This window comes from Thermobia domestica, chromosome 2 (genome assembly GCF_964235325.1).
Source record: "Thermobia domestica chromosome 2, izTheDome1.hap1.1, whole genome shotgun sequence".
Taxonomy (NCBI): domain Eukaryota; kingdom Metazoa; phylum Arthropoda; class Insecta; order Zygentoma; family Lepismatidae; genus Thermobia; species Thermobia domestica.
The window spans coordinates 290,793,448-290,810,422 of NC_137455.1; the positions used below are offsets into that span (position 1 = coordinate 290,793,448).

A 16,975-nucleotide genomic window follows, 5' to 3' on the forward strand; every position below is an offset into this window, starting at 1 on the left:
ACTAAAAATTAACGATAGAACATCCATTCGTATGAGTTATGGGTCAATTTACATGTTTTGCAAAAAAATTGATTTACACCTTCGGTTACATCTGGCAACACTGTGTGGTTCCTAGTGTACTTCAATAGTTGCTTCCTAGTTTAAAAATGTATGCATAAACAAAGCTTCATTTGGTATAACCATCATTTGTGTATCGCTTCAGGTTCAAATGTTCTATCCCAAACTCCGGGTTGCATTGTATACTGGACACCCTGTATTATGGTTTTATATTTTCAACTTCCTTCTTCTTCTTCGGTATGTGTCTGGATAAAACATTTCTGACCAAGTGACCACAATTATATAACTGTCGTTCTAGTCACAATACTGTAAAGTACCCGAAATTCAATAATAATTTCGTATATTTATTTTATGAATTGAATAAGAAGGAAACTGTACAGAACTTAGTTGTTTAAGGAAATGAAAAAGCTAACGTAGACATCATACCACAAAATATATCGTAAGGCACTTCATAACAAGGTCTGAACTTATGAACTTGAAGGTCGGTACGCTGTAACCAGCGAGTTTGAGGAACTTTATAAATCCCGAAAAACGAGGAATCTTGGCGGTTACCGAGTGTTAACTCGGGAGTTAGAACAGAGAAAATGTAAAATTGATTGAGAGATTCATGGCAGCAGCAATGACTAGTAAGTACATTACATTTACAACGTTAGGATAGTCATAATATATAGATATATAGGATAGGAGTTGAAACTTATACCATTACTATCGCCTTGTTAGAAAGATTCACTCGAGTTCTAATAGGCTGTGGTACGATGTCAAACGAATCTCAAGCAAATTGAAACATTTATTTCATTGCAAATTCCTACAAAATGTCTGATAACAATAACATTACAGATTTCTGACGAGCTACGGTCTGCCCCCAATGTTTAGAAGTTCTTTGGCTTTAAACCAAACCAGACAGAAATTTGTAGTACACGTTAATATATCCTTAACTATACACTCTGCGATTGACAGTCACATATATAAAACCATTGGCCATACTGAAGTAGGAAATATGTGAAGTTTGTTTATATCTATCTATCTATATAGATAGATAGATACAATTGAGTGTGTATCTGTATGTGATAATTTTCTTTCATGATTTACATTAAGTATGAAGTAGCAACGCTACGTAACCAGAGCTAGAATTCTGAAGAGATGTTGTAAGAAAAGTACGGTATTTTCATATACCCTGCTGCTGTTTGTGAAACTTGCAGTGCCATCCAAATTTAGAGCATTTGTACGACAGCATATGATGTATGAACGCTTGCACTTTTAGCGAGATGGCCCATGTTGGGCACAGCATTGACCTCGGCTCGGTGCCTGTAGTAATAATGTTATATGGTGGTTTATGCTACCCTCTGGTAATGAAACTGGGCAAGTATAAATGTATATAGTTGATGTCGAATGGCGCAATATGAATAGATGACTGCATTCGAACGAAACCGCGCTCGAACTACAGAAAGGTGGTTTTAGTGAAAAAAAAAAGTGCGTGTAGAATATGACTATCCATTTCATAAAGATAGGCCCCTGACTTCGCGGTGCTGCTCTGACGTTTACTCGAGACTTATATTGCATTGTCGTACCTCGTTAGAATTGTTGGAATGTTGTCTTTTCAATACTTAAGACACAAACATTTTCTTTGTACTGTGTAATAAGAAAAAAATAGAAATTAATGAAAAAGTGCGTATTTTATAGTACTTTTTTTGGTAAATCAATGTTCATAGGACTATATCTCGAAAACGAGATCACTTAAAATAATTTCCTGTGTACGATATGTAGATGCATCCATTAACTGTAAGTTATGAAAAATTCAATTTTCATCACTTGATACTTTTTGTGTAATTAAAATAAATGTATGACGCTGTGATCTCCTTTACCGTGGTAGGTAGAGAAACGTACAAAACACAGTTCGAAAATTTGGAACTCTAGTGTTCCAAATATTTGAAACTTTTAACGAAAAAGGGTTTAGTTGGTAATTTATTTCAAAAAATAAATAAATAAAAATGTTTATTCGAACATATTCTATGCGTTAAGCGGACAGCCATGTTGCAGCCCAGCCTTTAAATTCCCCGCGCTTATATGAAGAAACAGCATACAGTAACTAGAAGTGTGGCAACGGTGTTGTGCTGTGTTGTCGCGTTCAGAAAGTTTGGAGCGCGAAGCCTACTTCATAAGAATGTAATAGGAAAAAGTATTTAAGATCTCATAACCTTTCACAACATCTTAATAATAATAACAATGCATGTACGTATCTCAATGTAATCGAAATAAAACGTTGAAGTAACACATCCAAAAACTCATCTCTTAATCTACTTATCTCATTCACTTTAGTCACTTGTTGACTCATCATAGCTCCTGCTATCTTCCTGGACACTTATTAACAATGGCTCCATTTCTACCTCAAGATCTAGCAGTATACACACTTACCAGCTTACGAACATGTTAAAGGGTAAAAAAGAAATGTACCCTTGGCAATCACATATTCACCCAAGTTGTTCTGTGATCAATTCCCCTGCTGAATGTAATAGAGAAACATGGGTCCTTTGTTTTATTTCAACGAAAGAAAACTATGCAATGTGTAGGTGACGAGGACAGTTTTTGCGTCTAATCACGTCGCACTGATTACGTTTTCAACACTTCCATTCAGTTCGTAGGCGTCAAAAACTTACACACACACATCATATGTGCTCATTGGAATGAGACGGGCGAACGTGCCCGTATTTTTCCTAAGTATTTCTCGTGCTTTTTTTATTGAAAAAAAACTATGAATATTCCGTCTACGAGCGGTGGTATTACAGAAGGAAGTTTCAAAATTTTGAGCGATAATGAAATTGCAGAACTGATGAATGACTCCGACACAGATGGTTATGAGTTAGGTAGTAATGACATTGATTATTCTGTGCTTAGTGGCGGCATATCCGGGAGTGAACAAGATAGTAACTCTGTTTCAAGTGAACCTGAGGTTGCGCCCTGAAAGAAGAAAAAGAATCGCGTCGTTCCTATTTGAAGGCAGATTCTGATGTAGTTTGGAGCGATAAAACTCAAGTAAATGCAAAACCCCTGTTTAGTGGTGTCCCGGGAGTTAGTCAAAATACTAGGCTATCTACAGAGTATTCCCCATATAGTGTGTTTCAGCTATTTTTACCGATGAAGTTTTATAGTAAAAATAGTTAAGTTGATTTTGAGTTTAACGTCCCGTTCAGCAGAGGCAATATGAGACGTGAATCTACTGATTAATGTGGAATCCAAATCACATGATCTCCCGCCGGGAATAGTAGAAAAAGAAATGAATAAATACGCAAAACAGCAGACTGAGAAAAAGAAAAATTACTGAAACAAAAATCTTTGTTTTCTAAGTAAAAGCGTGTTACTTCAATTGAAAACAAGAAATCTTCTACATTGATTATTCACATGTGCTTTTTAGCCAGCTTTACGCGATTTTTACAAATCAACTACGTAAGAGCTATTAGTATGTCTATCAAATGATGGAAGATGTTTTTTCTGCTGTTTGTCTTATCACTGTCAATGCTCACATACTGTACAGGAAGGAAGCAGGAAAACAAATCGCACTTCGAACTTTTTATGTGAACGTAGCAGAAAAACTGCTGCACTCAGCAGGCACTGAAATACAGGGACTATCCCATTCTTCATCCATGGAAGACTGGTAGCAAGGGGCCATTACTCATACAAAGTCCCCCTAATATCCGCAAATCCTAATAGAAAAATGAAATGAAATCTTTGAGTTTTACGTCCCACGGTTATGCCGGTTAGGCTAAAGGAGACGGTGATTATGAGAGATGAGTGAAAATGGTGGAATGAAGAAAGTGGGAGGAAACGGGAGAACCCCGAGAAAACCCACGAGCACGGTGTTTGTCCACCACAAAGTTCACTTGGCGGGGGCTGGGATCGAACCCAGGACCCCAAGCACCAGAGGTGAACGCTCTACCACTGAGCCACCGCGCCCCCCCAAATCCTAATAGAGTAGAACAAAGGAGATGCAAAGTGCGTAGCATCCGAATGGTGAAAGAAGTTTTTAGTAAAATATTAGCGTTTATTGTCTGATATATGAAGTTGAACTTTGTGTGGGGGTGTGCTTCGAAATGTACAAAATTAAAGAGAAAGACTGGGACTCCTAGATCTGAAAACATTTTCTGTGAAGTGTAAACTCAATATTACATATCAACTAAGATTATATCATATCATAAACTTCGTGAGTGTATTTGTTTCGGTGCAAATGCATTTTGTACTGCGTGCAGTAAGAGAAAAAAATGACAAAAAAAAAAAAAAATCGAGGTCCATCACATGCAAATCTAAACAAGGTAAACAGTTCGTTTCTCTAATTTTAAACAATAGATACGTTTACTGTATACCCTGTTAATTTCTCAGAAATTAGTTTAAAATCTTTGGAGATATGAAATTTTAAAAATACGTCTGCAAAGTGATGGACACTGTGAGTGACAAGTTTCAATACCCGTCAGGCTGAGAGTGTATACGCGCCAGGAAAATGTGGCAACGTGGTACTCTGAATAACCTGCGATAGCGAAAGGCGCAGAGCAGAGAAAATCATAATGTCATATTTGTTATTGTTTATCTTTTAAAACAAATCGAAACAGTTTGGTTGAAAAAGGTACTTTAAGATCTTTCTAAAAGTTTTTTTTTTTTTTTTTTTTTTCAGATTGATAATATACAGCAGCAATTCAGAGATAATGATGTCTCACTTTTTACTGAATAACAAGAAAATTACTACGTGTTGAGTAATGAAATTTTCAGAACTTCCAGGTAATAGATGCACCTACATATCATGCACAGGAAATTATTTCATGTGATCTCCTTTCCGAGATATAGTCCTATAAACATTAGTCTACCAAAAAAGTACGATAAAATATGCACTTTTTCATTAATTCATATTTGTTTCTCACTACACAGTAGAAAGAAAATTTTTATGTCTTAAGTATTGAAAAGACAACATTCCAACAATTCTAACAAGGTACGACAATGCAATGTAAGTTTTGAGTGAACGTCAGGGCAGCACCGCGAAGTCAGGGGCCTATCTGTATGAAATGGATAGTAGAAATAAGTAAACCTAACGTAAGTCTGTACATACGAGCATACCGGTAGTAATTTATTTCCAGTTAGACCACTGGACGAGTCGGGCTTCAACCTATCCTACAGTAATGGCCGTATATGGATTAGAAACTATCGTGGTGAGCGCAGTCTTCCAGCATCTGATATGGTGTGGGGAACCATTGGGTACAATATATGATCTTGGCTCCGACGTATTGAGGGCAACCTTACCAGTGATTGCTGCTACATCAGAGAAAATGTAGGGCTAGATGCCTAGGTTATATTCTTCCTTCACAAAATTCGAAGACTTCATGCTATACTGATTTGTCACGGGTAGTTCTGAAATTATAATAATTTCTTTATAGCCATGTAACGAATATGTGATATAAATTTCATTTAACTTACACTGTTTTTCTTGACGCAATTGTCACAAACAGCAGTGCGTAAATTTAATTTATTTATTATTATTTTAAAGTAGATTACATGGAATCACCAATAATACACTTACTATTGGACCGACTGAAACAAAGCCCAACACATATCCATGTCTGTGATTCCCTATAGTTATGCATGATACTGTACCCCCTTCTGTAGATACTCATTGACGTGGTGCTGTGGTACAGAAGGTATCGGTTAACAACTTCGTGCTGATACATGAAAGGTCGCATCGTCTTACTGGAAGTAACCCTCAGTAGAGCTTTCACAGTCTAATTGATTGACGAAGTTATTAAAAATCAGGAAGTACGCATCCGACCCACTACTGGCACAAGAATATAAAGTCAGTAAGTGCGTACACACACTAATCTTACTTACGGAGTACGTCTCTTGTAAATGGTATATGGATTGCTGGAAACCTATATGCGCGTTTTCAGTAAATTCAGTCTTGGGCAAAAAACACTGTCATGTCCAATATCTCCTCGTTACCGATAACAAATTGCTGTACCATAGTGAAACAATGGGTGCAACCTTACTCAAATGTTCATCTCCAGTAAAAGACATTGCAATTATAGCTTGGGCGATTGTTCCAGATGAAATTACACTACCAAATATTATATTTTATTCCGAATTTTGCATTATTACACAGGTTACCTATGTTGTTTCGGAACCAGCCTCAGAAGAAATTACATAGTAGTCAAATATATTCTAACGTAGCCTTCTGATAAAAAGAATGAATTATTCCTTTTTTTCAATCCTACCTATATGAGAGCACAGAATGTCACGGAAAGATCGGCCAAGGTTTTGAAAAAACAATCAATTGTGGTCTACTACCCACATTTTGTAGTTACTGTAATTCAGAAATCAATTATTCATAAATGTAAGAGTACAAATTTTATTGTTTTTATTATTTTCTGTGTACATCAATACAGCAAGATTTTCACAAATACAGTTTTATTAGTTCATCACTCACAGCCGACGGCGTTAAAATTCCTAGGTCCGTGAATAATAAAGTAATGTATGCTGGTGGTGTGTAATCTACCATTGGATGCTCCTTACTTAAATCGTTACGTAATTTGCTAGCCGTATACTGGAAAAAAGAAAGAAGTTAAAATTCACTGATTAATACGATTAAAGACATTTCCGTGACGTGTTAATTCGTTATACCTAAGTAGATACTCTTGATATTTGTGTGGATATAAATCCAGCGAAATTATAAGCTGTGTGTCTACTTTTCAATCAACTACATCACCTATTAAGATGTAACTGATACTGAAGTATGCACTAATCAAGCTTTTCATTATGATACTAGCAGGATGACAATATACAATATGTTTAATGAGATATAGCACAAAATTATCATTTACTCTTTAAACTTTAACCACAGATGGGACATATCAATCGATAGATGCATTTGAGCTGAACACAATTACGTGCTTGAGGGTAAATTATAATGCGTAGTTTTGAGAAAAACTAATATTCATGGCACTACAAATATCTCATTCATTGCCAATAACTGATAGTTCTTTTTTCTCTCGCTCAACAATTATTTATTTATGTACTGTATATGTAAAACAATTCATACTTAAGTAGCAGATTTTATATATGTTTAAGTTCTCCTAACAGGATAGACATATGTCAAAAGACACGGGATATGTACTTAATACGTAACATGTGTGACCTTATAGAGCACGGCGAAGTGCAGCAACTCGATGTGACAGAGTCGTGAGAAGTCGCTGGGAGTACGCTGGAGAGATGTTCAGCCACGCAGCCTCAGTTGTTGTCCAAACTTCGGTGTTGTTGCAGTTGAAGTATCCTCGGCACGAATGGCCCATTCGATGTATCCCATATGTACTTGATAACGTTCATGTCCGGAAATCTAGGGGACTCATTTCGTAAGGGTGAGATCTCACTGACTTCCAAACTCACGAGCGCCGACCTCATGAATTCAGGCACCTTTGATCCGGATGACTTCCGAAATCGAATGCCCCAGTTGTCTAGCAGCAACTATCATCACGCGCACAAATGCTAATAATTTCCATCGAGTTCCTGTCATCACAGTACACGACGCTTTTACTGAACGCACAAAAGTCCAACTAACAGCACTGAAACTGCTTTGCGCCGTACGAACAGATTTCCGCGATATTCCTGCGGCCTCACCAAGTTGCCTACAGCTATCCTACGACTTTTAGCACTTAAATGTATATTCCTAGAAATGATGCACATACTAGTTATAAATTATTCTGATCAGATTAATTACTAAGATTAAAAAAATCTGAATTTGTAATTTTACATAACTTTATACAGGAGTAAGTTACATGCCAATACATACATATTCGTGTTATCAGCTTGTATTTCTTAGAGGGAGGTAATTGACATAGTAATAAAGAAATTGTATGGCACTTTATTACAAAAAAAAAAAAAAAAAAAAAAAAAAAAAACCATTGAATTTATGTATTTTTATCCTGTGAAAAATTTTCAAGTACTTTTCTGTTTCTTTTTTACATTACTTTTTCTCCGTACATCGTGGCCGATGATGGGATCACTGAAAATTTTTCACAGGGTTAATAAGGCCATTTTTATGAAATGAAATGAAATCTTTGAGTTTTACGTCCCACGGTTATGCCGGCTAGGCTAAAGGAGACGTGATGATGAGAAACGAATGAAATAGTGGAATTAAGAAAGTGGGAGGAAATGGGAGAGCCTTGAGAAAACTCACACACAGTGAGCTGTTTGTCCACCACAAAGCTCACTTGGCACGAGCTGGGATCGAACCAAGGACCCCATGCACCAGGTGAACGCTGTACCACTGAGCCACCGCGGCCCCGAGTCCATTTTTATTATTAACTGACAATTTTTTTCCTTGAACACATGTGCCAAATACGTTATTGTTTTCCAATGTTCTCTCACTAGTGATGATAACTGCCACACGTTTTATTAAAAATGTGTGGGAGCCGCGGTGACTAAGTGGTACGACACTTACCTCTGGTGCCTGGGGTCCCTGCTTCGATCCCAGCTCTCGCACGGTTGGCTATGTGATGGACAAACACTGTGTTCGTGGGTTTTTTCGGGTTTATTTCCCTTCCTGTCACTTTCTTTATTCCACCATTTATTTCATTAATCGTCACCGTCTTCCTTAGTCTCGGAGCATAATCATGAGATGTTAAAAATAAATAAATCTAATATAAAAGAGATAGTGATATTGTTTGTGACAGAACCGCGGGAAAACAAGTCATCCGTTTGAAATTAATTTTTAGACATAGTTATAAACTACCTCGAACTGGGTTTTTATCATATTACTTTGATTAAAATGTATATCCTATGGGGAGCAGGGAGTCCTAATTTATGTGAAAAATTGAGTATATCAAGAGCCCGTCATTAACCCTTTCAGTAGATATCCTCACAGTTGTGAATGCTACTTTCAGTTGTCAAAAATGCCAATCAAAGGATTTTAGAACACAAATTAGGTACAAGCACTTTGTGAGTGTCTGAATAAGTTGTCAGATACTGAATTGCCATCTGTTGAGTATATTGGAAATCACAACGTTTCTAAGTAGTGTGTTCTGCACTCACAATTGTGAGGGTATCTGCTGAAAGGGTTAAGATAGGATAAAATATGTCCCAGCGTTTTTGAACATTTCCGTTTCGGGGGGGGGGGGGGGGAAATATAAACAAAAATTAAATGTAAGAATGTTTTCCTCGTGGACCGCTCCACCGAATTTGAGGTTCTTGGGTTCATGAATGGAGTATGGCACATATACACAGAAATGAAGTTTATGCAAACACTACGTCCATGTTTAAAACAATCTGATTTCCTCTTCGAAGAGTTCTCAACTATTTTTTAAAAAAATCATTTTGATGAGTCTGATCGTGGCAACATTTTTTGTGATGACTACGAGGAGGAAATTATGAAATCTTGTTAATTATATTTTTTATTTTTGTCAATAATGTTAGTTTAAACACATTATTCAGAACTTTATCTGAACTAAGTTTGATGTGTAGATTTTACGTAGACATAAATGTTTCTGGCAGTTGGATTTCTATAGATAGTAGAGCAACAAAGTTGATTAATTTCTACCGGCTACACGGGATAAAAAACTAATATTTATGTCCACAAAAATTTGCGCATTCAAACTTAAGGCTAGTGTTAGGATAAATATGTTTTTTGACGACCTACAAATTGGCTTCCACTTAGGTTGATATAGAGAAACTGACTTTATTTATAATTAGGAAAACTAGTAATTATTATCAATACATTTTAGAAAAATAGCATTCAGCTCAAAGTACTTTCATAGCAAAAACACGACAAAAGTAATGAATGATTCTTAATGGATTTCCTTCCCATTGTTTCTATGCATGTCATACAGATTATAAAAATACCTCCCCCCCCGCTACCAAAAAAAAAAATAGAATTTATTCTGAAACTGCATATTAAAAGAAAAAAACTCTCATATTTACAAGAATTATTCTGCAGAAAGTAATTTACATCCAAAATCATCATAGGTATTCTGCCACTATTGGCAGGTCACTTGCCGCAACTGACAAGCTTCCATGCTCCATGGTCTTCCATTAACCTCTTCGTCTACACGTATGATTTTTCTGTTTTGATATCCATTCATTGTAGTCTCCTTCGCCCCCTCCCTCTCTTTCCTGCCTCCATACCCTCTAGCACATCCCTCATGATACAATTCCTTCTTAGCCAATGTCCTAATCAGTTTCTCTTGTTCTTAATAATATCTTTTTAAAAAAATGTTATTTTCTCCCCTACCATTTCTAAGACCCTATCATTGTTTTCCGCTCGACCCAGCTAATACGAAGTAAAATGTGAATATAACAATTTTTACATAGACATGACTAAACGAAACAGCACCAGAATGAAGGAGCAAATTAATGACTCCACGGAACGTAGCACAACCATATTAGGATTATCGAAGCACCAAAACACACAGAATATGATATGTGACATTGCATAGGACTTCATGTATTTGAAGCAAGCTACAGGTCTTAAAAATCTACAGCTGAACGCACATCTAGACAAAGACTGGAATAATGTGTTAAAACTAACAATATTAACAAAAATTAAGAACATAATTAACAAAATATCATAACTTCGACCTCGCAGTCGCTACATTTTTGCCATATTCAAAATAGTCAGAACGAATAATTTCTTGTAAGTTGCTAAGAACTCTTCAAAGGAATAATTAAGTTGTTTCGCATATGGAGCTAATGTTCACATAAACTACAGTTCTCTGTGTATATTATATGTACTTTTCTCAGTGTAAATACTCTTTATACTTGCTAATGGTAGCTATAGGACCCCAGTGCTCTTTATACTAGTTATACTTATTATAATTATTTGCTTCTTCATTAGTGTTTGTTTAACGTAAGGTTATATATATATTATTAAGGTTATATATAATGTTAGGAACAAGTGGTTTCAAGAATTACTGAAAGCTACTCTCGCTAGCAATTACTCTTCACAAACTTCACATGCACATGAATATATATGTAAATGCACATGAAGTGATCAGAAATAATAGCTTTTCATTTATATTTCATTTGTTATTCTTCTGATAGTGGTTAGATGTCTCATTCATCGAGGATTTAGTGAGAAACCAACAGCGAATATTCGTAACCTCAAGACGTTCCAATGAAGAAATCAGGATTTTGAAATATTGTTTTTTCTGGACTTGGAGCATAGCAATTAATTAATTTCGAATTTTGAAAATGTGTTTCATGCGATGTTTCAGTTATTTTTCATCTACTAAGGGATGTAGATAAGATTATCTTTAATACTTTGTTGTTCCTGTATTGCATAAACATCTTATTAACACATATTCTGGTCTACACATGTTGTAAAGAAATATATAATAGTATTAATATATTACCTTAAATTCGTCCGGTAGATCATGCTGGTTCAATGGATACAAACGTACAAATTTGAAACTTTCTGCTAACACATAAAATGGTTTCTTCATTTCTCTTGCACATAACGCCATTGTATAACTACCGATCTAAAAAGAAAAAGGAAGATTTTATTACACATATTGTACGAGTGAATTTTTCTTCTCATAATACATTAAGTATGCTCTATTTTTAAGCTGATTGCCTTTCCTCTTGTTTACATCGCTCGTATCAAGTATCTTAAGCTAGATAAAACCAATATAATTCCTTAAACTACGTGAACTTTCTGTCTAGTACAAAATACAAAAATTCTATACAATGTGGAATAACTTCTCCGAAACACAAAAGTTAACAAAAACAATGCAATTATCGATATATAATTCCTAAGAAGGCATTGATAGAGAAGGATCATTCAGAAATTAAGGAGATAAAAAAAGGCAAAATGTATTATTTAAAAAAAGCATATATTATCTCTGGAATTTCCATAACATTATTTCATACGTTTTCTTTCCTGTCCTACACACTACTATTCAAATAGTTCTGCAGTTCCAAAATTTCAAAACGTAACAAGCAACATTTTAATGTACTGCTACTTCTGATTGCATTACCTTGTTAATGATGCCCCCGCTTTCCACAACACCTTCAGCTCCCACCATGACAAGATCCACTTCTTCCATAACGTAACCTACAGCCGAATCCAGAATAACAGTGCACGGGATACCCAATTCCTCCAGCTCTTTCGCCATACGAACTCTGGGAAATATAATATCGACATTTTTATCTTGCATAGGCATTTAGAAAAGGAGACAAACTAGAATATTTATAGAAAGAAATTATTTCAACATATTCTTACTACGAATATACGTACACCTACTGTCAAAATCTTGTTGCATCAACTTTTTTTTTTTTAAGTATCTAGAACAGCGCTTCTCAAACGTGGTCTGGAAGTATGCCCTACTGAACATTAGTCCAAAAATAACAGAAAAAGTAAAATTCAAGTGAACTCCGTATCTCACACTAGGATGACGGCCAGTAGTGGTCACCCTTTCAGTAGTGGTCACCTAAGACAATAAATTTAAGTCCAGATTCGTATTAGCCAATAAGCTTTAATTTTTCATTTTTACTGTAATGCCTATTACCCTTTCTGTATACTGCATCCCCAATGCATAGCTTTTTTTAGTTGAAGTACGAGTCTAGAAGAGGTTGTTTATGTGTATGTGGAGAATTTTTCCAAATTTTTAAGGTAAGCAAACCGTTCGATTTATTCAACTATGTCTAGTTTATTTTATACGTACTTTGAATCTTTTAATATGTAAGAATTCAATAATGATCAGTTATTTCAAAAATATATTTACTTTTTACGCTTAAATTGTTGCAGACGAGAGTTGTATGTCTGACCACTACTAAAACATAAAAATGACTACTTTTTTAGTAACGGTCACACTAGGTGACCATAATTAAAAGCACAATTTCAGTAGTGGGCATAGAAATAACCAGAATAAAAATTAGTGATGGGCATAAAAGCAGTTTTTTTTGTTTTTGAAAATTTTCAAAAAAAACGGTTTTTCACCAAAACCGGTTTCGGTTTCTTCCAAAACAGGTTCGTTTTTTTCAACGGATCCGGTTTCGGTTTCCTTCAAAACAGGTTCCGGTTTTCTCCGAAATTGGTTCTATTTCTGACCAGAATAGTGTTTCTTTGTTCTCCGAAAACAGATTCCGTTTCCACAGAAATAGAAATAGTTTTATGTGTTTTCCAAAAGTTTTCGCCGAAACCAGTTTCGGTGAAAAACCGAACCGATTTCTGAAAAAACCGGAGAATACCCAAACCGGTTTAGTGAAAAAACGAACCTGTTTTAGAAAAAACAAGACCGGTTTTGGTGAAAAATCAAACCGGTTTTTTTAAAAATCTGAAACAGGTGTAACGGACCGTTTCAGCGTTGTTCATTTTATTTTCAATGTTGACAGTTGAATGCTTGGTTTATGTTTATTCAATATGCTGACGTTATGTCTATCTGCGCTGTTGGGTTTAGGTTTTCTACTGCTTTGTTCATTTTATTTCAATGTTAATGTCAATATGCCGACGTTATGTATATCTGCACTGTTGGGTTTAAGTTTACTATTTGTTAAATACCTCATGTTCATATTGTAAACTTATTTTTCTGATATAAATAATCTTTGAACATTTTTTGTAATTAAGTTTAAAGAAGAAGAAAGTAAGTGAAGATATATAGTGTATTGTCGTAAAACAAGACTATTAAATAATTTTTAAAAGATAATTTTGTGCAATTTTAAATCACAAAATAATTATCTAAAGATATAAAACTACAATTATTTATTCTTCTGCTTTCTATATTTTGTGAAAGGGATTTATTGCCAGGAAGTTTAAAGAAAAAAATGATGCATCTGTAAATCAATATTCTCCGGAATCTACAGGTAACATTAGTTGTAAGAAAATACATCGGAACACATTCTTATGAGGGCACACCGTCTTGTTTCCGAACCTGTAACCTATTAATATAAGAAGTAACACAACAAAATGGCGACTGTGAACAGGATTTTTCAGGTTGTTTGGCAACAATTTTGTGATTAAGAAACTAAGACGGGAGTTGTATTGTCGTCGAAGAAGTGTTTAAGTTCTAACTAATTGAATACTACACTAGTGTTTACTTAGGATTCCGGGGTATTGTATGAAAGCAAAAATGGCATTGAGAGGCAATAAACTTTCTAGTGCTAATAGGCAGGATAGTGAGTACGCGTGTTGTGAGTCGAGTTCTAGTTTATCATCAAGTAACGAAACTGTAAATTCTATAATGTGTAGTCGTTGTGAGTCTTGGTACCACTTCGACTGCATGAATATACCTAACGAAGACTTTAATGCTTTAAGTCACAGTGAAGTGGAATGGCTATGTCCCCAGTGCAAGAATGAAAATAGTGCACCCGAAACTGTGCCCATCCTGCGTTTGTCTGCGAGTAACGCGTCAAGCAATTTGAATAGCCCTATTAACGTCAATACATCTCGATCAGAAACAAACATGATTGATGCTAATGAAGACGTAGTCGAGAAAAACAATAATAATAGTGAAAGTACGTTATCAGGGCAAACACAGGAAAGCACATTACAAATAATATTGTCGAAATTATGTAGAATGGAAAACATGTTTATGGACATGAAACAGGAGCAAGCAGCTATTAGATCGGAGATGAAAGAGGAGTTTAGAACAATCCGGGAAGAGTGGCACAAAGATCTAAAAACGGAAACTACTCGAATGGAAGAAAAGATTGAGGCTGTCAGTTCGGTAGTGAGACTGCAAGAAGCAGAAATAATACAGCTAAAGGAAAATGCTGTTGAAGACAGAAAACAGTACTCTGAAATACGGAAAGATTTACAAGCATTACAAGATGAAAATACAATTACGAAAGATAATTTACGTAAATTCACGATAGATGGGGAAAAGAAATATGCCGATCTTAATGTGAAATATACCGAATTAAAAATTGAAATGGTTAAATTGCGTGAGGAAACTGTAGGTCGAAGTTGTGAAACAATACGATCAATTCCATTTAACATAGGCGAAATTCACGTTCCTACGTTGACTACAAATTTTACTACTACAACTTCAACAGTAACTACTGTTAGTAGTATATCGCCTTGTATTTCGACATTACCTGCTAATAATTACGATAGTAGTGACGTTGATCATATTAACCCTAATATAAACAGAATTAGCGTCTTACCGAAGGAACAACAGATTAAAGGGAACACATTAAAACCAAAAGATATACAGAGTTTTCCTCGTTTTGGAGGTCAATTGACCCCTGGAACTGCCAGAAAATTTTTGGATGAGTTCGAGAGGTATTCTAAAATTTTTAATTTATCCAATGAAGACAAGCTTGTTTTAGTACCTCAGTGTTTAATGCGCGCCGCTAGTGGTTGGTTTCGTAGTATCTCCAAAGACATCTTGACATATGAGGATTTTGTAAAACACTTCAAGGCTCAATACATGTCACCGGTGCTGGAGCGTGAGCAAAAGCGTCAATTGCTTTTCACCAGGTATGACAGGTCAAAGTATCCGTCAGTAATGGAGTTTGCGTGGCATTTGGTAGAGAAATATAACAGCGTGGCAGAAGAATACAACGAGAAAGAACTGGTTGACCTGCTTTTAACGTGTCTACCACGAGATGAGTCCCGTTTGTTGAGAGTTGTTCCAGTTACTTCCGTAGAGGATTTACTATTGAGACTTGCAAGTATTAGTTCTGGTGAAAACAATGCTGCTAGAAACCAATCTAATAATAACGGGAAACCTTACGTACGGCTTGCGCGGGTGAATCAGCAGACCGACCAAAATGAAAACGCAGTCCAAACATTTAATACTTCTAGTTGGAATATACGAAATAATCCCCAGTATTATGGTAGAAATAATGATAGAGTCCCGGGTGGATCAGGGATATGGTACGGAAGGAGAAAACCTTTTATACGAAATCGACGAAACCAAAGAACTGCTGAGACACAAACAGATACTGCTAACTTAGTAGTTACTCGAGAAGTTAACTTGGCTGTTTCACCTAATGAAACTATAATGGGAAACGAGTCTCGCAACTCAATCTAGAAGGGGGAGAGGGTTGCGATGATACAGGACTTTGCCCTTCTTTGGAAACAGAACCTAAATCACTAAATTTTGTATTGCAGGAAGAAAATGAGATTATTTCAGCAGACAAAATTTCTGAACATCAGAAGCAAGACACTTATTGTAAGAAATTAATTGATTTACTAGAAAACAACCGAAATATTAACAATATTACTGTAGTTGAAAACTTGGTTTTTGTAAAAGACGGCAAAACGTTTCGTTGGTTATTGGTGATACCGAAATCCTTGGCTAAAGAAGTTGTAACTAAAATTCATGAACGAGGTCATTTTGGTGTAAAAAAATGTTTTGCTTTTACTAGGCCAATTTTCTTCTGGCGAGGACAGAAAAGAGATATTACCTCTTGTATAAATGACTGTTTAAAGTGTGCTCATACCAAATTTAGAAACCGAAAGATAATGAGCGAAAATTACCATATCGATGCAGAGAAACCCCATGAAAAACTTTGTATAGATTTAGTGGGTAAACTTCCTGGTAGTTATGGTTATTATTATATACTTTCAATCATTGACGTAAATACTCGATTTATAAGTTTCTATCCGTTAAGAAAAGCTAATACTAGAGAAATAATTCAAGTATTAGAAAGAGCTTACTTTCATAATTTTCCGTATCCACGCGATATCATTACAGACAAAGGGAGTCAATTTACTTCGAAAACATTTAGAGAATTCTGCAAAATGCATAATATTCAGCCTCATACAACTTCTGCCTATTCTCCACATGCGAATGGATTAGTAGAGCGGAGACATCGTGAATTAAATCGTCTTTTACGCCTGAAATGCGAGAATGATCACACTAAGTGGAGTAAATCAATTAAAGAAGTTCAGGATCTTTTGAATAATTCTCTGTGTTCAGCAATTAATCGGAGTCCATCCGAGTTATTTCTC

General features: G+C 35.6%; 1 protein-coding gene across 1 annotated transcript in view; it reads right to left on the reverse strand.

The window, feature by feature from the left end:
* Positions 1–6,420: 6,420 nt before the first annotated feature.
* The window catches only part of eIF2Balpha (eukaryotic translation initiation factor 2B subunit alpha), a 76,370-nt gene continuing 65,815 nt past the window's right edge, over positions 6,421–16,975 (reverse strand). The window contains exons 6-8 of the mRNA XM_081748872.1: positions 12,054–12,198; positions 11,430–11,555; positions 6,421–6,631 (exon numbers count right to left, since the gene is read on the reverse strand). Of these exons, the coding sequence (XP_081604998.1) occupies positions 6,482–6,631; positions 11,430–11,555; positions 12,054–12,198 (421 nt within the window). The 3' untranslated portion in view covers positions 6,421–6,481. The remainder of the gene's footprint in view (positions 6,632–11,429; positions 11,556–12,053; positions 12,199–16,975) is intronic.